The sequence below is a fragment of the Podarcis pityusensis genome (assembly GCF_964106645.2).
Source record: "Podarcis pityusensis genome assembly, chromosome: 8".
Classification (NCBI taxonomy): Eukaryota; Metazoa; Chordata; class Lepidosauria; order Squamata; family Lacertidae; genus Podarcis; species Podarcis pityusensis.
Genome location: NC_138033.1, coordinates 74800592 through 74827591, shown reverse-complemented (window position 1 = coordinate 74827591; position 27000 = coordinate 74800592). Strand labels below are relative to the sequence as shown.

At 44.2% G+C, this 27000-nt stretch overlaps 1 protein-coding gene across 6 annotated transcripts in view; it reads right to left on the bottom strand.

Moving 5' to 3' along the window:
* Positions 1-1311: 1311 nt before the first annotated feature.
* The window catches only part of UBE4B (ubiquitination factor E4B), a 68554-nt gene continuing 42865 nt past the window's right edge, over positions 1312-27000 (bottom strand). For all 6 annotated transcript variants that reach the window (XM_081016009.1, XM_081016010.1, XM_081016008.1 and 3 more), the window contains 18 exons: positions 25438-25521; positions 21969-22025; positions 21664-21780; positions 20913-21011; positions 18873-18986; positions 16645-16843; positions 14799-14937; positions 13184-13283; positions 12340-12467; positions 11463-11561; positions 10711-10946; positions 10265-10391; positions 9477-9621; positions 8306-8440; positions 6789-6980; positions 4269-4443; positions 3664-3810; positions 1312-2517 (listed from right to left, as the gene is read on the bottom strand). In XM_081016009.1, the coding sequence (XP_080872135.1) occupies positions 2456-2517; positions 3664-3810; positions 4269-4443; positions 6789-6980; positions 8306-8440; positions 9477-9621; positions 10265-10391; positions 10711-10946; positions 11463-11561; positions 12340-12467; positions 13184-13283; positions 14799-14937; positions 16645-16843; positions 18873-18986; positions 20913-21011; positions 21664-21780; positions 21969-22025; positions 25438-25521 (2355 nt within the window). In that variant the 3' untranslated portion in view covers positions 1312-2455. The remainder of the gene's footprint in view (positions 2518-3663; positions 3811-4268; positions 4444-6788; positions 6981-8305; positions 8441-9476; positions 9622-10264; positions 10392-10710; positions 10947-11462; positions 11562-12339; positions 12468-13183; positions 13284-14798; positions 14938-16644; positions 16844-18872; positions 18987-20912; positions 21012-21663; positions 21781-21968; positions 22026-25437; positions 25522-27000) is intronic.

Sequence of the window (27000 nt, the reverse complement as noted above, 5' to 3'; positions counted from 1 at the left end):
TTCTGGTGCAATGGGACACCGTGACAGAAGCCAGAGTGCACGGAAACAGTGTTTACCTTCCCACTGCAATGGTACCTATTTATCTACTTGCACTGGCATACTTTCAAACTGCTAGAAGCTGGGACAGAGCAACAAGAGCTCACCCCGTTGTGCGGATTCAAACTGCTGACCTTTTGATCAGCAAGCCCAAGAGGTTCAGTGGTTTAGACCACAGCACAACCCGTGTCCCATTGACATTGTATCCTGCTTTGGGCCTACTAGTGGTGAATAAACAGGTAATGATTTTTTTAAAATAAACCAATACCAGCAGAATGGCTAATGAGGGGAATAATTTTAAGTAAGTGTGGTATTTGATTTTTCAATTTATAAATAGGGAGCAGACGATGTCAGACCTTCAAGTCACAGGTTTATTATTAGAAGAACTTACAAACTGCTTCATTTTTTAAAATTTGAAAGTGATATACTATGGAAGATAGTATATCTTGATTTGATTTGATTTGCAAATCTTGATTTGATTTGATTTGCAAATCAAAACAGGGCTGTATCCACACAGAGGTGTGTCTGGCACCATCATTACACAGCTTCCAGAAAATGCTGAACACACACCTTCTTTACCCTGGCTTTTGATATGTGAGCGGCCTGTTTTTTAGGACCCACCTTATTTTTGTGACTGTAAATAATAAGCTGTTTGAAATACTGTGTTTTAGTGTCAGAATCCACCCTGGGACCTTAGAATGAAGGGCAAGTAATAAATAAATATGAAATATTATATAGTCATACCTTGGTTTTCAGACAGCTTAGTTCTCGAACGCCGCAAACCCAGAAGCGACTGTTCCAGTTTGTGAACTATTTTTGGAAGGCGAATGTCCTACGGGGCTTCCGGAGCTTCCTGCAGCCAATCAGAAGCCGCACCTTGGTTTCCGAACGTTTTGGATGTCGAATGGACTTCTGGGATGGATTCCATTCGACTTCCAAGGTACGACTGTACTAAAGTCAAACAAGCACATTTCCAACTCTGATTCAGCAGCCCACACAATCACCCGCCTGCAGCATGCACACAACATATGTGAAGGAGACATACACACTGAAGGGTTATTGTGAATGTGTATCACCATTTATTGTAGTTCAAGAATCAGGAACTGAACAGAGGACACTGTCAGAAAAAAGAAAAAGAAAAAAGAAAACATTTCTTTTCAGGCTTTTTTTTTTAAACACTGTGGTTTCAAATCCTTTTTAAAAAGGAAATTCAAGTATCTTTAAGCCGGGGGCAGTCATACAAAAATGTTTCGTCTTTTTTATATAGTTTCTGTGTTTTTCTTAAAAAAAAAAAGCAAGTCTACATTTTTTTCTGCACCCTTTTTTTTTTTTTTTTTTTGCTTTGGTAAGGCCAAGCCATGGATACAAAACTGGTACGCAACATAAAAATGGATATTCCTGCCTTCACTGGTAGGTGCTGAGACTTAAAATGATCTGCCCCGCTTGGGAGACAAGCTCTTAAAAGACTCAGAATCATCATCATTTAGCTTATTAGATCTCTGGCTTTAAAAACAACAACAAAAAAACCCTAAAGCGTTTAAGCGTCTCCCAAAAGACAAAAATCCAATGTGCAAAAAGAAAAGAAAAGAAAAAGGCAGGGGCAGCGGGGGAGAGAAAAGGAAATCTGCCATTGTGGATTACTCTTCTCATGTATGGCTGACCAAATAAAAATAAATGAATATGTGTAATAGAAAAATATGATTCCCTCCCCAAGATTAACACTTGTTGCAGGCACACTTATCTTTTCAAGATTATGTTCTCTTGGGGCTAGAGAAGGATTTTTTTTTTAATATACAGGGAACATTTGCTTCACATTACAGAAAAAAAAACGGAGAGGGTAGTGTAGGAAAGGTTAACAGGGAAGAAAAGAAAGTGTGTATGTGTGATGGGGGTCACTTTAGCAGCAAAATGTTCAAGGTTTCAACCACAATCAAATTAACGGAGACCTGGCAATATTTTTAAAACAAAAACAACACAACATGTTGAGGGTTTTGCTTCCCTGATCCACATGTCTTCCAGGTTTTTTTTTTTATTTAAAAAAAAGGAATTCAAGCTGTATAAACCCCAATTATGAGATGTCAGAGGATTTTTGCCTCATAACAAGAGCCAGCTTCCTAAACTTATCCCCCACAACGTTATCGACCGGCGTGTTTGATCACTTAAATATATGTACAAGAATTAAGCTGCTTTTTAAAATTTTTGTTGTTCCTTCTCTTCATCCACATGCTTTTATGTCGTTTTGCAGCAGCAGGAGCAGCAGCAGCAGCAGCAGCAGCAGCAGCAACAGGCACTGTGTGAGCTCCAGCCCAGCCAGCTTCCACTTCCAAAAGAATCAGCACATCCCCCACGCCTCAATCCCCTTCGTCCTGCTCTTCACAGTTGACCTTGGCATGTGTGCTGCCAGGCAGGAGAAGGGTCCTCAATGGTCAGTGTTCTGTTTGTCTCTCATCCAGGCTTGGATTTGCTCTTTGAGCTCTGGCACTGAGTAGGGGGAGTAAAGGGGGGAAGGAAAGTTAAACGCAAAATACCTCACCGTAACAAAGCTCAGTGGTTGAGAATCTGCTTTGTGTGCAGAAGGTCCCGTGTCTAATCTCCAGGTTGGGCTGGGATCATTCCCTGCCCGAAACTCTGGAAAGCCACTGCCAGTCAGTGCAGAAACAATGCTGAGCTACATGGTCTCACTCAGTATAAGGCAGCTTCTCGTGTCCACTCAGAGCACACGGAACAACGAACATTCGTGTGCAAAGTCCTCCTAAAATGAAATGGGACAGTGCCTGTCTGACTTCTAGTGGGAGCGAGTTCCACAAAAACGGCTCCTCAACACTGAAGGCATGATTTCTTGTTGGTGCGAGTTGTGCTTTTGGTCCATGGAGGACCACAAATAGTGTTTTCCCACAAAGGTGAACTCAGTGATTGACTTGTACAGGGCAAGAAGTACCCTGGGCCTAAGTAATTTGGGGACTTTATACAGTAGCACAAGAAACTTGAATCTGGCCCGGGAGTACATAGGAAGCCAGTGCAGACTTTAAGGGGAGGGCTGGGCACATTAATGGAAGAGCAGAGGTGCATCAATGACTACCAGCCATGACAGGCTGAGTTGGCCATACTGTACTATATGGTCCAAGCAACATTCTTATGCAGGTGACATATCAGCAGATGAGGAAATTCAGTCCCTCAAGACAACAGCAGAAGCATAGAGCAAGGGTGAGCCTTCAGATGTTGCCAGACTACAATTTCATGGTTGCCATGGACAATGTTTCTCAGCTATCAGAGCTTCCATCTGTAGAGATTGCAGAGTTTCGCAGAGGGATCCCTCCCTGCTTAAAAAGCAGACAACCTTCTGCTGAATTTGTTCCATTTGGGGCCGTTTTGTGTGTGATGGTTTTGTTTTTGTAACTCTGGATTTTTATTGTTGAAAGCTTAGAATATAAATAAATATAAGTGAACATCTTGACAAAAGATTTTGGGGTGTCAGATTGCTCTACTACAGGCCAATTTCCAAGAGAAGGTTGTTGGTTTTTTTGCTTATTTATTGTATAAAAGTATTAGTCTGAAAAAAAAAAAAAAAAGACCAGCTATCAGCTCCCTTACTCTATTTTGCTTAGGTTACAACACAAGTTTCTCTACCTGGTTCCAGCATGTTTTCCGTTAGTGTTTGCCGATTGAATGGATCTGTGGAGGAATTCAAAAGGTGCCGGAGGATGATGGATCTATCCATGATGGTCCCAGATGGCAACCTGACAGGGTCACTCATCAATGTATCCATGAGTGGATCTGGAAGGAAAGGTTTAAGATCATCAAAACTTTAAACTTCAGACTCACTTGCAAACATTCCCAGAGAACTGAAGGCTAGAGAGATATTTTTCTTAAGAACAACCTCACACTGACAGAGGTATCATTGTTGCACCTTGAGTGCATCTATACAATTTTCTAAAAAAGGAAGAAAGAAAGAAAAAGCATCTAGAAAAAGCTAAACAGCTTGCTCTTCTGCACAAGTTTAGCATAAAATTTATTTATTTCTTAAGGGTTGCATCCAATTAAGTCACATTCAGAGGAGACTCATTGAAATTAACCAAAGTTAGTCATGGCCACTAACTTCAATGGGTCTACTCTAAACAGAAGTAGCATTGGATACAATCCGAAAATGTTAACCCCTCTTTCGATTTTAGCCCCATGATTTTAGCTGATGATTCCTGGGTGAAGCTGCGGTATCTCCACAAAAATCTACTTGCCTCTAAACTCGTCAGGAGCATCACTGTAGTCAATTTCAGCTCGGGCATTCTTGGCAACGATTTCTTCCACCTTTTCGGCTAGCAGCTTGAATTTTTCTATTGCTATTGTCGACTTGATTCCAGCTTTCCTCATCTTTGAAATGACCTCCTCAAATAGCTCCTTGCTGTAGGACCTCTGCAAAGACAGAAAGCACCACAATGATTGCATGTGCTACCAAGACCTGACAAAGCCATAAGCTCAGCGGCAGAGTGCTTGCTGAGCAAGCAGAAGGTCCCAGGCTCAATCCCCAGTACCCTTAGATAGCCCTTAGCTGGAAACCTTAGAGAGCTGTTGCCAGTCTATGTAGATGCAAGGCTGAGCTAGATGGACCAAATGGGCTGACTCTGTATACAGCTGCTTGAAGACTAACACCTTACTGCTGTTTTAGGGGAAGGACCATCTGCTTGTATGCAGAAGGCCCCAGGAGTCAAGGGAGCCAATACTGAACTTAAAGAACCAATGGTTTGGTTCAGTATAAGGCAGCTCATCTATGTTTCTAAGCAGTTGGCTGTTCTGTGTTTAAAGCACTGCTGCAGGAACAGGGCACAGAAAGTCAGGGGGAGATAGCCAAGAGTTAAGTCCTTTCCCTGCAGCTTTTCACCACCTCCCAGCTGAGCGTTAGTGACACAGGGAACATGTGCAAAATGGAATAAAACTACTTTGCAAAGCTTATTCTGCCATTCCGGGCTGTTCATTCTGGTTTAGTGTATTATGGGAAAGGCAAAGTGCACTGAAGCCGCTTCCTTCAACCCCTGGAATTTTTTTAATTCAGCCACCACCCACTCTTTCAAATATTATTCACAGGGATAAGGACTAGAAATGTGGTATCTCTTTTTAAATGAAAGTTGAGATCCTGAGGAATCTGCATTCCATACTCAGAAACAAGTTCTTTGCTTGCTTTGCACTTCAGCGGAATCACAGCACACACAACGTTGTCTTGTTCTCCTCTCCGTCCGCCCCTCTCTCGACATACTTTTAGTACTAGATACCAGGTAATTAATGGAAATGGAAATCTCTGCTATGAAGCTTTCTTGAGGCACCTGTTTACACAATGTGGAGAGACGGGATGTGCAGCTAAAACAGACTGTTTGGTCTGACACAGATGGCAATCCCGACATTCCTAAAATTAACACACGGTCCAAAGCGTGAGAAAGGCTATCTGCTCCTGCAATAGATAGGTTGTGTGCACTTCCATGTCCAGCGATCAAGTGGCAGACTCTGTTGGCATGTAATCAGAAAGTCTTCTCCCTCCCTCCTCACCATGTCAACTCCAAAAAGCCTGCAGTAAGGAGTCACAGCAAGCAAGAGCCGGCACCTGCTGGGAGCTTGCCAGTGCGATGCAGTATCACTGCAGGATGGGCAGCGCTCCGATTCCAAGGCAGTATGGTTGCCAGATAAATATCAAATCAGCCAGCGGGAGTGGGGAGGGGAAAGCAGCTGAGAGACTGTTGTAACCAAAATATCAAGCAACAAAACCACGTGCAAGGAAACTCAGTTCTGGAGAAAGAAAGGGTACACACACACACACACACACACACACACACACACACACACATATATTTCAGTTACTATGGATGGAAATCAGACTTTCCCCATCAGGTAGGTGCCCTCAGACAGGGTTGCACAGCTTGCTCTGAACAAGCAGAGCATTAAAGAAGTCAACCTGTGGCAGCATGACTTAGCAACATCGGTTTGTTCTTTCTTGGGGACTTTCTTTCAAATCAGCTCCACCACATCAAGCTGCTTCAGACATCTGATACAGATTTATCTGCAGTGCAGTGATCAACACACGATGTGCCCACTCCTTCCTCGACACCAACCCAGCAGGGAAAAAAACTCTATGCCTATATGGCACAGTGCCCAGCACACTCTTCTGGGTTTCATAAATTGCATGGAATTTTACAAATCGAAAGAAGAATTCAGCAAATGCTTTGGGAGAATCTCAACTTCAGAGTGGAGTAATTTTCTTCAAATCACATTTTTTTGGGGGGGTGGAATCCAACTGTCACAAAATAACTGAGGACTAGCAGAGCATTCACCTTTTTGCCCAAGATTCTCGCCCTTTGAATATGCTATACAGCTGTTTAAATTACCAAAGTTTCCCCTAAAAGGCAAGCCTATTAGGGAAACGCCTAAAAATCTTTGCCAAGGTATTCATGTATCCTTACTCAAATATGCATGCACACATGAGAGGTTAAGCAACGGCCATCCCAAATTGGAAAAAACAAAACAAAATGGGCCAATATCCAACTGCTATGGAGATGGCAAAGGGAACTACGCAAGCCCGGGGAAACCTGTGGCCCTTTCAGCTTTTGTTGAGAGTCCAGCTCCCATCAGCTCCAGCTAGTTAATGGTCAGGGTTGATGGGAGTTGTCATCCAATAACATCTGGAGGGCCACAGCTTCCCCATCCCTAACTACTCATTTCTTCCCTAACCCTAACCTTCTGAACACCTTTCTTTCCTGGACTCCCCCACTCACCTGGTCATCAGCTATTGCTTTTGCAAAGCGAGCGCAGTCTAGCTGCAGGTAGATGTCCGTCAGTTGGTCCAAAAGCTTCTTTGGTTCAAAGCCATACTTCTCGGGGTTCTCGACTTTCAGGTCGCGGCACTTGGGGCCGCACAGCTGCTGAAGGTTGAAGTTCAGCATTGCAGCCAATCGCGGCCCAAGCTCCTGGAAATGCCACAGCAGAAAGTATTATCATTGGAGAGGAATTCTTGAATCCCCATAAATGCCGGATGCTTAATAATAATAACGCATCCACAGGCATTTTGTTGGCCACTGTGAGAACAGGATGCTGGACTAGATGGGCCAATCTCCTGATCCAACAGGCTTGTCCCATGTTCTGCAACTGTGCTAATTTCCCCAATGTAGCTTTGTCCATGCCCACCATTTCCTACATCAAAACCTGTTTCCTTTTTCCCAATGGGAACCAAGGCTGCTTCCTGGATTCTGTTTTTCTTGGTCACACCCTTGTAGTGTGGCAGAAGGTTGCCAACTGCCTTCAGCAGTTAGGAATCTGGATCCTCATCTCATCTACGCAACCACCGCTCCTTGCACAAGAGGCACTTTTGGATTGTACACCAGGTGGCCATTCCTGTCCCCATGGCTGCTTGCCCCCTTGCAGGCACCTACCTAGTACTTTTCAGGCTGCCCCTGTGGGTCTAGCACCATGTGGACACCCGAGGCCACTAACCCAAGGGTAGCCAATGTGGTGCCCTCCAGAATTTTTGGGCTACAACTCCCATCAGCCCCAGTTGGCATGACCAATAGTCAGGGATGATAGGAACTGTAGTACAAAACCCCTCGTGTTGGTTTCTTTTGCTCCAAGAAACTGTGAAGAACAAGCCTTGGTTTATTATTGTGGTTTGGAGGCAACATTGAGCCAGGGATCAAGGTTTACTTCCTCTGTAGAGGAACAAAAGGAGCCCAAATAGTTTAGGTCAGGCATTCCCAAACTCAGCCCTCCAGCTGTTTTGGAACTACAGCTCACATCATCCCTGACTACTGGTCCTGTTAGCTAGGGATGATGGGAGTTGTAGTCCCAAAACAGCTGGAGGGCCGAATTTGGGGATGCCTGGTTTAGGTGAACTGGACCTCTGGAGTTGTAGCCAACTGAAACTCATGGGTCTAAGCCATGCCCATTCGATTCAATGGGTCTACTCTGCACAGGACTAGCACTGCATACAACCCCATATCTTAGCCACAGTGAAGAGATCTTAAAATGTTACATCTGTTTCAGGCCTTACACTCTCTGGCCCGGTCCATAACCTGCAGTGGCTGAGATTCCCAAAAGGTGAGAGTCTCAACGATGAGAACTTTTAAATCACAGGTGAGGCTTATGGCTGCATCCACAATAACACCGACTTTGAAGAACTCAAGCTGGCTGGGCTATGAATGAACCGCAGAGCCAGTAATGTAAGTAAAACCTGCAAATCAAGTTGCCACCTATTTTATAATTTAAAGCGCCTCATCACAACCCTCAAGCTTATACTCACAGGTCTGAGGAAAGGCTTCTGAACTTGTTTGGTGAGGATGTGGAACATATCGACTGTTTCTGTCGCCAGGGCCAGGTAAGAGCGTGACACCCTCTCATCCTGTGCCAGCTGAGACTGCCGTGCTTGTTGCTGGTCCTAGAAGAAAAGGCGCTGCAAATCAAACTGCCTCTGCCTCAGCATCAAATAAAAGAAGCAGCTGGTATATGTTATCAAATTTACAGCCACATCTTCCAGCAGCAAGACACCCTTGCTTCATCTCACTGCTCCCACCCCCAATATCACAAAGCACCAGATGCAACCAACATTAAGTTGCTATTAATTATTTTATATACTGCTTACTTGCCAAGGATGGCTTCTAAGCAGTGTACAAATATAAAATCAATAACAAAATCCAAAACAAGACACAAATTAACAATTCGAAGTGTTAAAAACATCCACAACTTTAAAATCCAATGGAACAAGTCAGTTAAAAAACAGAACCATTAAAAGTTTAAGTTTTTTAAAAACCAAACATTAAGTTCAGGGGCATGCTTGCCTAAGAAGGTGCACCTTCAAGAGCCAGTGAAACACCAATACAGTGGTATCTTGGGTTAAGTACTTAATTTGTTCCGGAGGTCCGTACTTAACCCGAAACTGTTCTTAACCTGAAGCACCACTTTAGCTAATGGGGCCTCCTGCTGCTGCCACGCCGCCGGAGAACGATTTCTGTTCTCATCCTGAAGCAAAGTTCTTAACCCGAGGTAATATTTCTGGGTTAGCGGAGTCTGTAACCTGAAGCGTATGTAACCTGAAGCGTATGTAACGCAAGGTACCACTGTACTGATGGGGATTATTTCAGTAGGGAGGGCATTCCACAATATGAAAAACACCAATGAAAAAGCTCACCTCCAGGAGTAATCAGGCTATGACAAAAATTAACAGGGTTCCATCTGTTGATATTTAATGCCCTTACGAGATAGTGGAGGAGAAGATGCTTTTTCAGATAACCTATCCAAAGTTATGCACGACTTTATATTTAAGCAGCCAGGCCTTAAAATTGGCTCAGTGCCCAGGTTGTTGAAGGCAGGTGCCAACCCTTCTTGCGATACACTGGGGCACTTACTGCATAGAAGGTGGGGTATACTAACTCAGAAAATGGCAGAGGAACCTCCAAAAGGAGACATTTGCTCACCCTGGGCAGCAAGTCCCAATGCTCTTTGTTTTTCATCTCCTCCTGCACTTCATGGATGCGTTTTAGGGACTCCAAACTCTCGTCCAGCAAGAACGTTGTGTCATTGATCAGCATATTGATGTAGCGAACAAATTGCTTCCCAGAGCTAGGAGAGAGAGAGAGATGGAGAGAGACAGAAGCAGAGAGTTCTAATGGAGATGGGATTCCTTCGTTCCAATATAGCAGAACGACTGAGCTGCAACCCCAGTGCAGTTACTTGGATCTGGCAGAGGTTCAAATCCCTGCTCAGCCATCTGTTACTGCTGTGCACCAGTTTCCCCACCCACAAAATGGAAATGGAACCTACCCCACAAGACTGTTGTAAGGAACACACAACATTAAGACTAAATGCCTTTAATACAACTATTTATCTGTAATCCTGAACTGCTACCCTGCTCTTATCCAGTGCATCAAAGTCAGATTAATTCCCCTTTGGGAACTGCCTTCCTGCACAACTCTTTAAAAATGCTCTACCCAGGGAGAGGCACAAATACCAGACTGAAATGAGAGAGAAGGGAGGCACAGATTGACTGGCAGCACCTCTCCCAACATCTCAGGCAAAGGCCTTCTATATCACCAGGTACCTGATCTTTTTCAACTGGAGATGGTGGGGATTGGACCTGGGACCTTCCCCATGCAAAGAAGGTGATCTCTAACCCACTGAGCTATGGTCTCACCACAAAAGATGAGGGCCAGTCCAGAAACCCTTAAGACCCAGCCCCCACCATGCTGAAAGCCTTCTAACTCACTTGAACTCTTCCATGAAGGTGCCATGGTGAGCTATATTCTGCCAGAGGCTTTTGAAGATGGTGCTGATGTGGTAGCGAATTGTAAATTTGTCATAGAACTCGCTGGTGGCTCCGGTGTGTTCGACATCTGGGGAGGACAGAGGGAAACCCGTAAGTCAGACAATAAATCCACCACTTTGAAGTTAGAACGGAAGGGATATACCCTGTCGCCTCCAGAATGACCAGAAGATCAAGAGCTACCCCTTGCCAACATCCAAAAAGAACATCAAATCCAAGAGAAATGGTCCCAGTCATTAGCCAGAGGTCCAAGGGATACTGAACTGTATGTATAGACATAGAGATCCCAATTCTATAATCAGCCAAGGCGATCAACACCACTCACATCCCAGGGCAGGGCGCTCTGGGTTTAAAGTTGAACCCAAACTGTGAGTCAGGCAGCAGCTAACCTGTATAAAACTTCATCAGCGACGGTACAAGCAACTTGGTGGATAGAGGATGGTTCTCAATCATCTCAAAGAATTTCTGTGTCCGTGGCTGGACAGCCGGGTTCGTCATAAACATCACCTCCACCAGCTTCGCCACCAGGTAGGGGTTCCGGATGTAGTTCTGGTTGCACAGCATCACAACGAGGAACGTCACAACGTCTTGGGTGCAAGGCTCATAAAGTACCTGAGGAGAATATCTGGCAACGGGGGGTGGGGTGGGATGAAAAACGGGCAAATGAGAAAACGGTCCTGAATGGAGAAGCACAACAGCAAAGTAAGTAGAAAGCTGCTGGTTCAGCCCAAAGGCCTGTCTAGTCTTGTTTTCTCAGAACATGGAAGGCTGCCTTGTAATGAGTCAACTCAATACTGTCTATGCAAACTGGCACCAGCTCTCCAGGGTTTCCGGCAAGATGTCTTCCTGGGCGCTTCTTGCAGATGCCAGGAAGTGCTCTAACACAGCCCTTCCCTTAAGACAGAGGAACTTAGGAAGCTGCATTATACAAGTTCAGACCACTGGGTCCATCTAGCTCAGTATTGTCTACACTAACTGGCAGTGGCTCTCTAAGGGCTACCAGGAGATGGGGATCAAACCTGAGACCTTTTACATGCTAAGCAGATGCTCCAAAGCTGAGCAAAGGCCCTTCCTGCTATTTCCATACAGTGGCCAGATGCTTCTTAGAAGCCAACAAGAACAAGGTGGCAATATTACTTACTGTACAATAAAAAATAAAAATTCTGCGACATCTTCCACATAAAACTCAGGCAACGCTGCAAACACTTTTGGGACATCAGGGTTTAAAGGCAGTTTTATGCTGTGAACACAGGGAGGAGAGAAAGACCATTAAGCGCCTTGGGGCAGGCATCTCTCATAAATAGCTTTCAAAACTCTGCAAAGGGTAGATAACTGGCTAAGTATGCCACCATGAACCAAAAGCCACATACATGGAAAGCAAATTCACAGCCATATAAATACATTTTAAGGGTCATGCAAAAAACAAGTTATACCCTACACTGTTTTAAAACAAAGGTACAGGTATGCAATTTGTATCTGATTTCCTGCAGAGATTTCATTTTAAGAGTAAGAGATCAAATCAAACTTTCCCCACCTGGCCCTCCAGCTGTTGTTGGAATACAATTCCCATCAGACCCATCAATAATGGCCTGCGATCAGGGATGATGGGAGTTGTAGTTCAGAGACATCTGGAGGGTATCAGGATGAGGAAGGGTGACAAGAGAAGGTCACATTCAACTAACTTCTTGTCACACTGAAATCAATAGACAAATTAATCATGTTTATTTATTCGACTGGGCCTACTGCAAGTAGGACTAACACTGGATACACATCAGAGTGTCAGGATGAATATTTCCTCCTCACTAACTTCAGGCTGCTTGGGAAGTGAGATGTTTTTTAAAACTTCCCCATAAAGCATTATCTAGGCTTTTCAAAGCTGGTAACTGAAAAATGGCCTCACCTATAGGAGTCATTTTGGGGGCAGACACCTACTGTTAATTGGCAGGAGGTAGCTAGCGACTTGGCCAGCACAAAAAAGCACACTGGGTGAGATGAGGAGATCTCTAAATGCGACTCACTTGGGGTAGGCAGGGTCTAGGATCCGGAGCAAGAGCTGGATGACCATGCTGTAAAAATTCAGGCACCTTCTAAGGAAATTCTCGTCTAGGAGGCCGGCATCTGCACAGGCTTTGCACCGCACCAATTTCTGCACAGAGAAGTTGCCAGGACCCAAAAGTTAAGCAAAAGCGCCACACTAAAAATCAATATGTCCCACCCGCCCATACACAAACAAAATATTGCACTCAGAACAGCAAAGCATTCAAGTTCGGAGAAGCATACTCTGAAAGAAGAAGCAGTTCAATAAATGTTTGTTTGGGCAGGATGAACTGATTATACAGGGCACAAGAACGCAAGAGCCTGGTGTCTGGATCAGAGCAAAGGCTCATCTAGTCCAGCACCCTGGTCTTCACAGTGGACAACAAAGACAGGAGCCCACAAGCAAGGCAGAAGGGCAAGACTCTCTCCTGCTCTTGCCCCCATCCCCACCCCAGCAACTGGTAAGCAGAGATATGCCACTTCTGAACACAGAAGTTCTGCTTCACCATTCCTGCCTAGGGTTGCAGCAATGAATTAAATAATAATAATTATGTGTTCTGTGAAGGGTTCTCATCGGCCCTGAAATCTCCTGCCTATCAGCATCATGGGATGACCTCAAGATCTAGTAGTATGAGAGAAGGAGAAAATTCTTTCCCCAAACACCACTTTCTCCATATGATGTGTATGTTTTCTACGCCTCTATCATGTCTCCCTCTTACGCCTTACCTCTGTAATCATTTGTAGTCAAGGTTGGCTCCCTGAAACCCTCAAGGCGAAGCTGGAGCAAGGGACCAACTGGCTTTTGCCCGACCGCAGCTTACAAACCTTGAGCTGTGTTTTGCAGCGCTTTAGCATTTCTCGATGCCGTGTGGCCAGAGGAGAATCCTTCCACTGAGTTTCATTATTCTTCAAGTCCTCCACGGTCCTGTAAAAGTAAACCAAACAAGAGGAAAAAAAATAAAAATAAAAATTGAGCAATTGTGGCAAAGGCAGAGAGCGCAAAGCACCAGAGAGGAAGAGGTAAATGAAACAGGACACAAGAAACTGCCTTATATCACGTCAGGCCACTGGGCCATCTAGGTCAGTATTGTCTATGCCAATCAGCAGTGGCACTCCAGGGTTTCAGGCAGGGAACATTCCCAGCCCTCCTTGGAGATTCCACTGGGGATAGAACCTGGGACCTTCTGCATATGAAACAGATGCTCCACCACTAAGCTATGAACATAGGAAGCTGCCTTATATCACGTCAGACCATTGGTGGAACGTCAGACCCTGTGGAATGCCCTCCCACCAGATGTCAAAGAGAACAATAACTACCAGACTTTTAGAAGACATCTGAAGGCAGCCCTGTTTAGGGAAGCTTTTAATGTTTGATGCATTACTGTGTTTTGATATTTTGTTGGGGGAGGCCCAGCCAGATGGGTGGGGTAGAAATAAATAAATAAATAAATAAATATTGGTCCATCTAGCTCAACATTGTCGACATTAACTGGTAGCAGGGTTTCAGGGAAGGAGTCTTTGCCCATTACTACTTAGAGATGCTGGTTTGTAGTTGGCTGATGAATCTTCATTTGCTTGAACTATATCTGGTATTATGTGTGAACCAAGCACTCTTAACTATGGTTTGTTTGACCACTTCACCCCAGAAGCTCATGAAACTATAGAGGCATGAGGCAAGAGCAGCTGGACAACAAGCCAAACCTTTGGCAAAACAAGCTATGGTTTGTTTGATCATCCATGGGACAAACCATGGCATAGAGTTGCATTAGAATCAAGCCGACATCCACTTCTCCCCCTACTCAGCCCCCACAACCTCCCCTCAGCTGATTGAATCATTGGCGTACCCAGTCCTAGTTCCCTCCTGATACTGTGCATGCACACTACAGTAAGCATCCTCTTGCCAAGTTATGCTAGCGATTACTCAAAGCCACCTTTAGACCTCGATGAACAATGAGGCCATTGGTGGCCTACAGAGCTTTCTGGGAACTGGCACGGCTCTCCAAGCAGACAATGCCTGCAGAGCTTGAGATCATCGGCAGAAGACAGGCTCCCTGCTTCCCACAGCCATCTGGATCTAGCAAGCCAGCCGCATGATGAGCCCCCATCTGCATTCACAACCTTTCTGCCACACATCAGCCAGCTCAGAGCTCTGTGGGTAACAAAAAACTGAAGGGACTCGAAGAAGGCAGGAGAAACTGGCAGACCATTATCAAAAGTGCTTTGGAGTCTCGAGATGCCTTATTTATTTTATTTTTGTTTATTTAATAAAATATTTTCACTGTTTGATCGTAAAACAAAAAAACTCAAAGCAGTTTGCAGCAAAATTTAAGTAATGAGATTATCGGCAAAAACAAACTAAAGCATTCAGAAAGTAATTTAAATCGACAACAGGCTAAAAACCAGATTTAGAAAATGTCAACATTCTACATGTCTTCCTCACCTGTTGAGCTCCCGGATGGCCCTCAGACGACGGATATATCGACGGCAGCTTGGCAAGATAGAAAGGTGATGGGCATGGAGGGTCAGGAAGAAGCACTCCGTTGGAAATTTCGGCTCAGAAAAAAGGGACTGATCCCTAGCTGGGGAAAGGAGAAGGAACAGGATAGAATTGAGAAGTTAGGGTTCATTCAGACATGGGAAATATTACCATATTTTTCGTTCTATAGGACGCACCCGGCCATAAGACGCACCTAGTTTTAGAGGGGGAGAACAAGAAAAAAATTCTCTTCCTCTCTGCGCAGCGCCCCTTTAGCGAAGCGCAGGAGAAATGGAGCCCCTTCCATTTCTCCTCCTGCTTCGCTGAAGGTGCTTTGTGCAGCTTTCCCTCTCTGCGCAGCGCCTCTTCAGCACTGAAAAGGCGCTGTGCAGCTCTCCCTCTCTGCGCAGCACCTCTCCAGCAAAGCGAAACCAGGAGAGCAAGAGGGATCAGTGTGCACTGACCCCTCTCGCTCTCCAGGCTTCAGCCCTCCCGCTGCACTCCGGAGGCTTCGTGTTGCTTTTGCTGAAGCCATGGAGCCTGCATTCGCTCCATAAGACGTACACACATTTCCCCTTAATTTTTGGAGGGGAAAAAGTGTGTCTTATAGAGCGAAAACTACGGTAAGTTAAGCTTTCCTGATTATCGTACTAGAGCTTCCGTCCCAGTTTTTCCTTTCATGCCTGTTACATTTTGGACCGATACACTGGCATGCTGGACTAAATTCCATTCACATCAGTGGGCATGGTGTGGCACAACAACAAAAGTTGCTGGGCAACGTTGCTAAAAGGTTATGCTTTTAAAGCTATTATCTCCTCAAGTTATACAGTGGTACCTCGGGTTACAGACGCTTCAGGTTACAGACTCCGCTAACCCTGAAGTAGTACCTCGGGTTAAGAACTTTGTTTCAGGATGAGAACAGAAATTGCGCGGCAGCAACGGGAGGCCCCATTAGCTAAAGTGGTACCGCAGGTTAAGAACAGACCTCCAGAACGAATTAAGTTCTTAACCCGAGGTACCACTGTACAGCACCTATGTATTGACTGTGTTGATGCTGACTCTGTCTGAACAGCAGACAGATATAGCTGATACTGGTGCAGAAAGTGGAGAATGGGAGAACAGGGGAATCACCATGCAGCATGGAATATTCTCTCCATGTAGCAACATACAGAAATTGCCTAAAGCCATGCTGGGGAACATGTGGCCCTTCAGATGTCATTGGGCTATGGCACCCAGCATCTCTGACTCTTGGCAATGCTGGCTAGGGGGGATGAGAATTGGAGTCCGGCAACATCTGGAAGCTTGAAGGTTCCACATCCTTACAGAAAGGAATCTTATAAATGAAGTAACTGCTATCTGCCATGACAAATGGCCTGATTCTCATTTGCTTTATTAAGTTTCAGCCTCCAGTGGTGGCTCACTTCCCGGATGCAACTGTTAACTGGGGGGGGGGGGGGCATATTTCTTCTTAAACAAGTTTCTAGACCTTAAGGCTGCAAAGCTAAGATGTGAAAAGTGTGCATGGGACCAACACAGAGTGAAATCTCAATGCCAGGGGTCAAGCAAAATTTCCTGTGTTCTAGATACCTCTGTCTGTTCCACAGACTACTGGAAATTCAAATGGCCAACACATTAAAAACAATAGTTAATTTCAAAGGTCCCACAACTCTATTTTCCTTAAAGCACAAGCTAGCTAGCTTGGAGCAGAACTTATAAACACACAGCCCAAATATAATAACCCACAGATTTGTTTTTGCACATCTGCAAAGGAACAAAAAGGTGGAGACAACAGCAGCCATCCATAACTCACACAGCTCAACCATCCAGCTGCCAACATCCTCCATGGTAGCTTTCACTCGCGTCTCATCCGCTGGGAGTACAATGCGACACCGAGGATGGAAGATGTAGGAGGGGTCAACCGTCTCAAGCTTGATCTTCGTGCTCAGCTGCTGAAGCACCCACAGGAAGTTGAGCATAAAGCCGTCTGTAGAGACCAATCTGTCATCTGTCTGCAAGTCCAGGAGAAAGGGAACAGAGTGCTATCTAAGAACTGGAACTTCAGGGAGACAGCCCCATATCTGAAGCTGGGCTCAAGGGTATCTTAAGGACAGCCTTCCCACTTGTGATCTGGGGTGGTGGAACCCTTTTAAGTCCAAGGGCCGCATTTCCTTCTGGGCAACCTTTTTAGGGGCCACATGCTACTGGTGCACAAGGCCAGAGACAAAAGTGGGTGGGGCAATTAATGCAACTATTACCTTTGTACAGTAGGCAAGCTTCTACGCACACTCAAAAATCTGTCTTTATCCTCCACCCAGGCAAGCAAGAGGCATTATCAGAGCTCAAGGATAAATTCCAGACAGGCACAAGCACTCAAGGAAGGTGTGAAGAACGGGTGGCAAAAGGGAGAGTTCTAAAGGCCAAACAAGAGGCCTGGAAGGCCACATGTGGCCCCTGGGCACAAGGTTCCCCCACCTCTAATTTAGAGCATCGCAAGAGGGTTTGCTCTGACTACTGCTGGCAGTGTGCCTTTGGAATTACCCTCCCCAGAACTGTTTGCCTAGCGCCTACAGAGCTCTCAGCTGCTAAGCCATAGATTTTACCTTGACCGCCCCCTAGCTGGCCTGAAAAAAGCCACCATCTCTCCCAGCTTCATTTCCCCCACTTGCATATTTTATAGGCTCATAAATATACACTGCACAATAAACTAAGTATCTAGGCAGGGAGAATTAACACATCTATAAAGTAGCAGAAAGACTTGACACCTGGACAGCGATACGCAATAACCCATGGACTGAGCTACACATCAGAAAAGTCCTGTGTAAGCAAAAGGCGTTTGAAAAATGCAAGTAGAAATGATGATTGTTTACAATTAATAGGCAAGGAATTAAACAATCTAGGCTAGAACATAATATTTTATCATCAAAATCATCACAATCATCATCATTTTATCATCATCCTGCCTGACAGGGACTCAAGGTGGCTTACAGCTAAAATAGAAACAGCTAAAAACATTTTTTGGGGGGAGAGGGGGAACCAACCATTAAAAAATAATTAAACCCTAAACCCCCTATTTATTGCAGAAGACAAATGCCACGTGGCACACTTAACAGTGCCTCTTTGGCTGAACATAAAGATCGGGCAGTTATATAATGTGTGGGGATTATACTGATTTACCTGTTGAGAGGATTATAACTAGACAATGCACATTAAGTGCTTACAACACTTAAAAGCCCAAGATAAAAATATTATTCTCTTCCCAGACCCGGGTTTTATTTCTGTAAATATTCTGAAGGCACTTTTTCAGCCCTGTTTGTGCCCCCCCCCAAAAAAACCATGGCCCTCAAGTCTAACACTACAAGATACAATTTAGCCAGTTAGATGCAAACAGACTTTTTTTTATAAATTACAACAACAACAACAGAAGTAAAACAAAATTCAAGGAACAGCCAGCAAAAAAAGAAAAGGGGAAATGGTATGTTTAAAAACTGCTGTTTCAGTTGCAATAGCTTCTGCTCTGATTCGTATGGAGTATTTAAAAGCTGCAAACTTTTAAATTTTAAAAGCTGCAAGATTAATTGGCATGGGGCAGGGTGCAAGCAAAATTACAATTAAAATGTCATGACTTGCTGGTTATTGACAAGTCAAGGCTCCAACACTGACTGTCAAAGCAAGTAACACTCCCACTTCCTCAAAGGGAAACAAAAGTGGCTCACTAACAGGTAGCAGAGGACATCCTGGGATGTCAGGAGGGGCAGGGCATAAGCAACAGAAACATGAGAGGTGGAAATCAAAGACTGCTGGCTGATATCCTTATGCAGAGCAGACGCACAAGCATAGCGATGCAAGGGCTGACAATATAAAACTGAGGACTAGAGGCTTGGTTGCAGGAAGGTCAATGCAGAGGGTGGGTGAGGGTGCTCATGGCAACAGAAGAGACAGCTGAGTTTACAATTTCAAGTTGATCAAAGAGGGGAGAGGGACACAATAAATGTGCTAACAGGCTTTCACGACCAATCTGGACTGCGGGCACAACTTCACCTGCATCTGGGCCTTCTTCATGTTGGCGTTGACCATGGCTGCCATGTAGCTGAGAGCTGCCTCTCGGGTTTCTCCGTTGAGTAACACACTATGCAGGATCTTAAACAGCTCTTGCTGAAGATTTTTACAAAAGGAAAGTCAGAAGCAAGTTAAGCGAGCAACTGCAGCTTACAATGTCAGGTTTCACTGAGAAACAGCTGTGTAGCACAGCCTTGGTGGCGCTCTCTGGATGTCTTGGGCTCCCATCAGCCCCAGCCAGCATGGCTAGCAGTCAGGGATGATGGGATCTGTAGTCCCCAAAACACCAGGTGGGCACAAGGCTGGTGCAGAGAAAGGTCACATTCACACCATACATTTAAAGCTATATGATACCATTTTAAACAGCTGTGGCTTCCTCCAAAAGAATTTTGGGAGCTGTAGTCTGTTAAGGGTGCTAAAGAGCTACAATTCCTACAATGGCTTAACAGTCAATCCCTCTTCACAGTGAATTCTGTGAACTGTAGCTCTGTCAGGGCAATAGGGATCTCCTAACAACTCTCAGAACCCTTAAAAAACTACAGCTCCCAGAATTCTCTTGGGGGAGGCCAAGTAGTATCATAGTGCTTTAAAAGTATGGTGTTAATGTGGCCAGGGTCTTAGCATAGTTGGAAACTTCGGTTACACAGCAGCTGTAGTCTTTATTCCCCTAATGCTTCTAGATTTTAAGATGACCTCGCAAATATTTATCAAAAGTAAGGCTTGTATCCAACTCAGAGCAGACCCATTTAAATAAATGGGCCTAGGTTAGTTTTGTCCTTCAGTGGGTCTGCTCTGAGTATGGCTAGAACTGGATTCAAACCTAAAGCTACAACTTTTAACTAATCAGTTAAAAGTAATTAAAAAAATTTTTAAGTGACTACACTTAGGCCCATAATTAATCAGGCAACACATTTAAAAATGTGAAGTTTCTAAAATATATATTAAATAAATAAATAAATATGCACACAGCAGCAGTCATCTGAGAAGATTAATTCCCCCTTCGCTCTCAGGAACAGGAAATAACACCTGTTGCAGCAGGAACCATCTAAGCACCAAAAGCGGTATGCAGCAATGTTTTACTCAGAGTTGATCTACTGAAATCAATGGACCTAACTGGGTCATGTTTATTCATTTCATTAGGTCTGCTCTGAGTCAAATGTAGCTGAATACCACTCCAAGGATTGTGACCAGCTTTTTATTATTCTACTGATTTGTTTCATAAAATTTATACACCTCTTGATTTAGGTTGTGTGTTTTTTTACAAAGCGGTTTACATAAAAAAAGTTTAAATGATAAAATCAGTGCTTTTTTGGGGGGAAGGACGCAGGAGTACGCATACATACTCCTAAACATTTTGTGAATCTTTGTACTTTTGTCCATTTACTGTATGTATTTTTCCTGATTTGAACTATAAAATGGTGATTTTCTTGAGTCAAAAATGAGAGTACCCCTAAACATTTTTTTAGAAAAAAAAAGCATTGGATAAAATTATCCATAAGAATTAACAACAACATTCAAAAAGTTAAAATAAGAATAAACTAAGAACAGATTAAAACTTGCAACGACTTTCTAAATACAGCGGTACCTTGGAAGTCGAACGGAATCCATTCCGGAAGTCTCTTTGACTTCCAAAACCAAGACACGGCTTCCAATTGGCTGCAGGAAGCTCCAATCAGAAGCTGTGCCGGACGTTCGGGTTCCACAGAACGTTCGCAAGCCGGAACACTCACTTCCGGGTTTGCAGTATTCGGGAGCCAAAATGTTCAACTTGCAAGGTGTTCGGGATCCAAGGTACGACTGTAGCAGAGTAGGCTTGCTTTTAAGCAGGCGCCAAAAAGTGTACAGTAAAGGTACCTGCTTGATGTCAAGGGCAGACTCACTGCGATGAATAGGACCTAGGTTAGTCATGTCCATTCATTTCAGTGAGTCTGCTCTGAGTATGGTTGATGCTGACTGACAGGCTTAGAAAAACATTTTCTCAAACAAGATAAAAAGCAGCCAATTCCTCTTCAGCACACCTACCCTTGCGGATTCCAGGTAATGCTGCAAAGACTGGCTAACCACCCTGGTGTTTTCGAGGGTAATGGCAGGTCCAGAGAAATATTTTTCGACCACTCTAGGCTGCAAGGAGGAAAGGGGGGGGGGGAGTCAACGAACAACACAGGTATGTTTTATTTAAAGTACTTGTAAAGACCATGTTTATGGGCAGAATCAATTTCAAGGCAGCTTATGATATAGAAATGCAATAAATAATTAATGATATACAGCATGCTTAATATCCGGTAAAATTAGACTAACACCCAACAAGCCCAGAATTAAGTAAACTAAAAACCATGGTTTGCATCTAATGCTAGTCCTACTCTGAGAAGATCTTCTGAAATGAATGAACATAACTAGCTTAGGTCCATTAGTTTCAATGAGTTTACTCTATGTAGGACTTAGTTGGATACAACTCTATCACTCTTGCCATAAAGCAAAAAAACACAAACTAGAGCAATAGCCAGTGAGAACCAACACGTTTTAAGGCCTCTCCTGAATGCTTGTGGTGATAAGGGTTGGTGAACTCCCAACAGAAACTTATTCCAGAGGTGTGGGGCCAGTACAAAAAAGGCCTTGTCCTGCATGCCTGCTGACCTAACAGCCCTCTGCAGTGGCTGCATAAGAGGTTGCAAAAGGAGGGAGAGGCTTTTAAGGTAGACCACAGCAGACTAGACAAAATTATTTGCTGTAGCAGAAGATCTTTTTGATTTGGTCTCATTCACTCATCACTTACATCATCTTCAGCAAAGACAGAGAGACTGAAGAAAGCCCCGAGGTAAGAGAGTCTTTGCAGTTCCCGACCTGTCCCGGGGCTCAGAGACTTCGGCAGCCACAAAGGCAAAGACACAACCTGTGGGTACAAGAGGGTGACAGGGAAATGACTGGCATGTGGGCTGGAAGCTTCTAAATTGTTCTGCTGCCTGTTTGATCGCCCCTTGCTAGAATCTGATGGATGCTGAGCACTGGAAACCAGCATTAACTCAAAAGGAATTTTTAAGAATTTCCACTTACCACTTACTTGGTAATGTTTTCACTTACCAAACTGCACACGGGGTGAGATTTCCCAAACTTGATTTCACATAGTTCACCTAAAGCCTAAAAACAGAAACAAAAATAAATGAGAGAAACAAAATGACCCAAGGACATTTCTACACAGGTTCTTTGGCTGACTAATGAAAAAAAGAACCACATGTTGGATGGAGGGCTCTTAAAAGAGTTGCATCTTAAGAAGCTGTCTTTCTTTGGACTCTTCCAGTGGCTAGCTTGTTATGTCAGCTAAGTGTGACCTCCTGGTTCAAAATACCAGCTGCCACAACCTGGGGAGAGGGGCTCTAGTCTTCATGCCCCTGTGAGTGGGCTTTCCAAGAGGCTCCTGGCTAGCCACAGAGGGAAATAGGATGCTGGACTGGATGGCTTAAGAGCTTAACCTGGAGAGTTGCTTGGGAGTATGTGCAGTCATGTCTCAGAAGTTATCAGAGGTAGATCAACAGCTCCTACGACCTATAAGCAGTATGAAGACTCTGAAATGGCTAGTCCTAGTATATTTATGCTGGGGACCTGACCTCCCACTCAGCATAAGAATGTAAGAAGAGCCTGCTGGATCAGGCCAATGGCCCATCTAGCCAGCCACCCAGATGTCTGTAGGAAATCTACAAGCAGGGCCCAAGCAAAGAGCACTTCCCCTTCCCGTGGCTTCCAGCAATTGGTATTCAGACGCATTACTGCCTCTTGGCCATGAAGGCAGAGCAGAGCCATCATAGCAGGACATCCAGAGAACTCCAGATTTTCCAACTCAAACAACAGCTGGAGCACACAAGCTCCAGGTCTAGATTTCTGAGCCAGGCCACAACAGTTTTCCTCCCCAATTTAAGTTGGAAGCAAGTTCTTACAAGGGATGAAAGGACAGCCTGCCAACTCTAAACCAGGAGTGGGGAACCTGCGCCCCCACCAACTCCCAAGAGCTTCAGGTAGCACAGCCTACAGTCAGAGATGATATGAATTATATGGCTAACCTGATCCAAAACACTCACCCACCCCACTCACACATGAAAACAAAGACCACCACAGCCAACCACAAATGAATAACCACACCCTAGGCCAACCCCAACCTCTCTCACCACCAAAAGAACACAAGTGAACAGCAAATAACCTGCACAAGCAATGCTGACACCAAACCCTACATATAGTAAGTAAAATAGAAACATCGCCACCTGACCCCCCCCATCTCCCCCCCACCTCTTTCCCCCTTTTCTTCCTAATGTCTCAACAAACGAAACTGATTTGTAAAAATGTTACATGGGAAAAAAAATATGAGAGAGAGACATTGCACACACTTTTGTAAATCAAGAAAATCTTTAATAATAATAAAAAGAGATGATACGAGTTGAAGTTCAGGAACATTAGAGAGGGGCACAGGCCTTGCCTTTATTTAATAGCTTTTTAGTCTGCCCTTGAAAACAAAAATCCTTCCTCTGGTCAGTTTACACAACATCGCTCAATGAAAACACAAGTAGCAAGGAGGAGAAAAGCCAGTACAGATCAATTAAGGGCTAATTGTTCTTTAAAAGGTTTGGGGTGATAACCTGGCAGAGAAGAAGTTTAACGCTCTCAGGTCTGTCTCTCTGGGAGAGAGCCTTGCGCAGGCAGAGGGGACATCACCAGCGAGGGGCACCTCGCCACTCCTAATGCAATGGACGCAACACAGACTTACACTTCAGCATAAGGGACAAAAATGCATTCCATTTATCCACATCTCTCCCATTCAGGTCAAAATCTCTACCAAATTCAACTTATGGTTCATCTCCTTTTTGCTCATAAGAAGTTAAAATGGGCACCGCAAGGAGAGAACACATTGCATTTCTCAAGCCAGCAGTCAAGTTCTTCCCATCTCTGCTGCCTAGCCAAGTGGCTGGCAAACTCCAAAACGACCAGGCAAGGGTTAAGCAGCGCTTGGGGAAAATAGATCTATTGTTCTCAGTGCACCAAGGGCCCCTTTTGTCTTGCAATTTGAGAGCAGAAAGTCGTTGGATGATGTTGAGAACCCATGACAAAAAGAACTTTCATCTACATCCTCCCAGTGGGTCTGGCAGGCAGGACAGAATGAAATCGAAGGAAATTCAGAAGGACAATGTGCCACACATCCTGGATGTGTTATAGCACAACATATATACTCCTTTTTTAACTCTCTCCAGCACTATCATTCCAAAGACATGAGGTTAGGGAATACTATAACTGCTGCCACTGTCACTACTTGTGGATACAGGCAGCCCCCCTTACACGGGGGTTATGTTCCGAGGCACCATGCACGTCAGAAAGATCATGTAGAATTGAAACCCACTGAAAAAGCCTGCAAACACCCTGTTCCACCCTTTTAGTGGCATTTCAGCGACATCTTTATGACGTTTCCGGGTTTGTTGCGATGCATGTTAGCTCTCTCCATTAATTTCAATGAGTCTACACTTGGTTGAGACTAACCCTGATCTAGAGTCTTGTTATTTAATAAGCAAATAATAAAATCCATAGTCTTAACTGCTATGCTACACCACCTCTTGCGTATATACACACACAGTGGCTGATTCAAAATCGAAACGCTAATTTAAATAAAATACTGGCTTAAAAATCAAACATGACAAGATCCACAATAGAAATAGGAGCAGTTTCAACACTAGTAGCAGAGACATAAAATCAAAACCATGGGAAAGTCTGAATAAAATTGAATTCAAAAACGTCTGAAATCTCTGGCTGCCTAAATGCATCCATGCGAGACACATTGTCCAAATCAAGCCATGTTGCACAAGAGTGGAGCAAACAGACACAGCAATCACAGAGGGATCTTTTCTCTTTTTTAATCAAGAGTCTGCTCGGCTTGAAAGAGTCCCTGCTGCTCTCTGCAGGGACATTTCAGTTCTACTCCAAACAAAGCCTCTCTCCCATAAAGCAGACGGCCTGATTCCTATGCTAATCACACCCTACTAAACTTCCAGGTTCTCACTGAGCTGGTACACCTGTGGCAGAGATGCACAGCTTCAGACTGCAGGTGGGGATTGAATGATTCAGTGCTCCTGCCAGGGTGGGGGCAGGAATACAAGTGAAGGGCTATGCTAGATCTTTATTCTTTGCATGCTAGTTCTCCATGTGCTGTACTTACGGAGGAACAGTCTATCATGTGATATCCCTCCCCATCCCTCCAACACTGCAGTATGAAGTGATGTGGCCCAGTCACAGGCTGACCACCTCTATGAGAGATAGGTGGGCAAGATACAGCCCTTGACCAAATTTCATATGGGTAGCAAAAAGAGAGGAAAAGGAGAACGGCTAAAAATAGCCCCACCCACAAAAAATAACACCCTACAGAATGCAACCCTGGACAGGAAAATCATCATCATCATCAACAACAACAACCACAACAACATTGTTCATTGCCAGGAGAAATTGTCTATCTACCTGGTGCAGACTACCAGCAGATGGAAGGTTATGTACAGGGAGAAAACTGAGGAAGGCTACTCACCATTAGGGGGTATTTAAAATTGTCACTATCAAGGGAACACTCTTTCGAAGCCACAGCCAGGCCTTGTAAAATGGGGATAAATATCTGTTCAGAGAAGAAGGAAAAGGGAGAAAGAGAATCATGACTCTTGTGCTTTCCACTTTAGCAGGCAAGGCTAATCTGTATTATTGTGTATTATGACATTATCAATTATGATGATGATGATTTAAATTTATATACCACCCTTCATCCGTAGATCTCAGGGTGGTTCACAACATAATGACTTTGCATAGCTTATTATCATTAACTTTAAATGGATGACTATTTAAGTTATGTATTGTATGAGTATTATGTTAGGCTATGTATGTTTACTACGTTCTATGCTGTAACCGGTCCTGTGGTCTTTTGACAAAGGGCTGCATATAAATTTCAACAAAATAAAAATGAATAATCAAGCCCGGTTTCCATGCAGCCCCTGGGTATGTATCAACTAGCTAGAACCAGGCTTACAGCATTATTGCTATTATTATTACCACCATCATTATAATCATCGCTGTATTTGCAGATTTGCAGATAACATTATTATACTGCAAACCAACTTAGATGTTTTACTGCAGTCAAGCAGTCTATACATTCCATCAACTAAATAACAGACCACCATTTCAATACAAGTTTTCAGGGCAGTGAACGCTTAACTAAAAAAGAAAACACACTAATAAAACTATAAAACAACAATATCTCAAGAACAGTCAACAGCAGAATATAGTCACAAAACAATCAACAGCAAAATCATCCTGTTAACCCCCATAAGCCAAATGTAACAGCTGTGTCTCAGTAGGTGACAAAAAGATGTAAATGAGGGATTGAGCGTATCTCCAATGAGACGGAATTACAAAATGGGGGAGCCATCACCAACTAGACCCTATCTATGACAGTCTCATGCACCAGTATTGTTTTTAGTGAAGTTCATGTGCTTTTAAGGGCATGCTAATCATTATACCACTTAGTATGCAGCATCAGACTGCAATGGGGGGGACTGACACTCTCTTGAAACTTGAGGTCCTTGTGCTCTTATTTCCTTCAAGCCCCTCCCTCAAAATTCACTTGACTAGAGCCAGGAATACTTTGGAACAACCCCTAGTCCTAACACCCCGTTGTAACTAAGTCAACATACATGCAATTTAAATATTTGCGCTCCTCCTTCCTTGCATGGCCATGCATTCATCCCACCTCCTCTTCTGTAATTTCCTTGTATCTATTTTTAGATTGCAAGCTCTTTGAGGCAGGGCAGGGAGGGACACATCAAACTCGTTCTTTTATAATGTGCCATGTACAATGATGGTGCAGCAGTATGGATAAAGAGACGTGAACAGAATCACCCTTCTGCATTTATTACCACAACAGCTCGGAAAGGAAGTTTCGGCTCAAAGATTGTGATTGGGCCAGGAACACCCACCTGAACGGGAATTTGCATTACACTCTCCCTAGCTGAAAGTGCAACACACTAACCCCAACACCAATGGAGCCAGTGTGCTGGTGTGGCTAGACCTGGGAGGCCAGGGTTCAAATCCTCAGTCATACAGC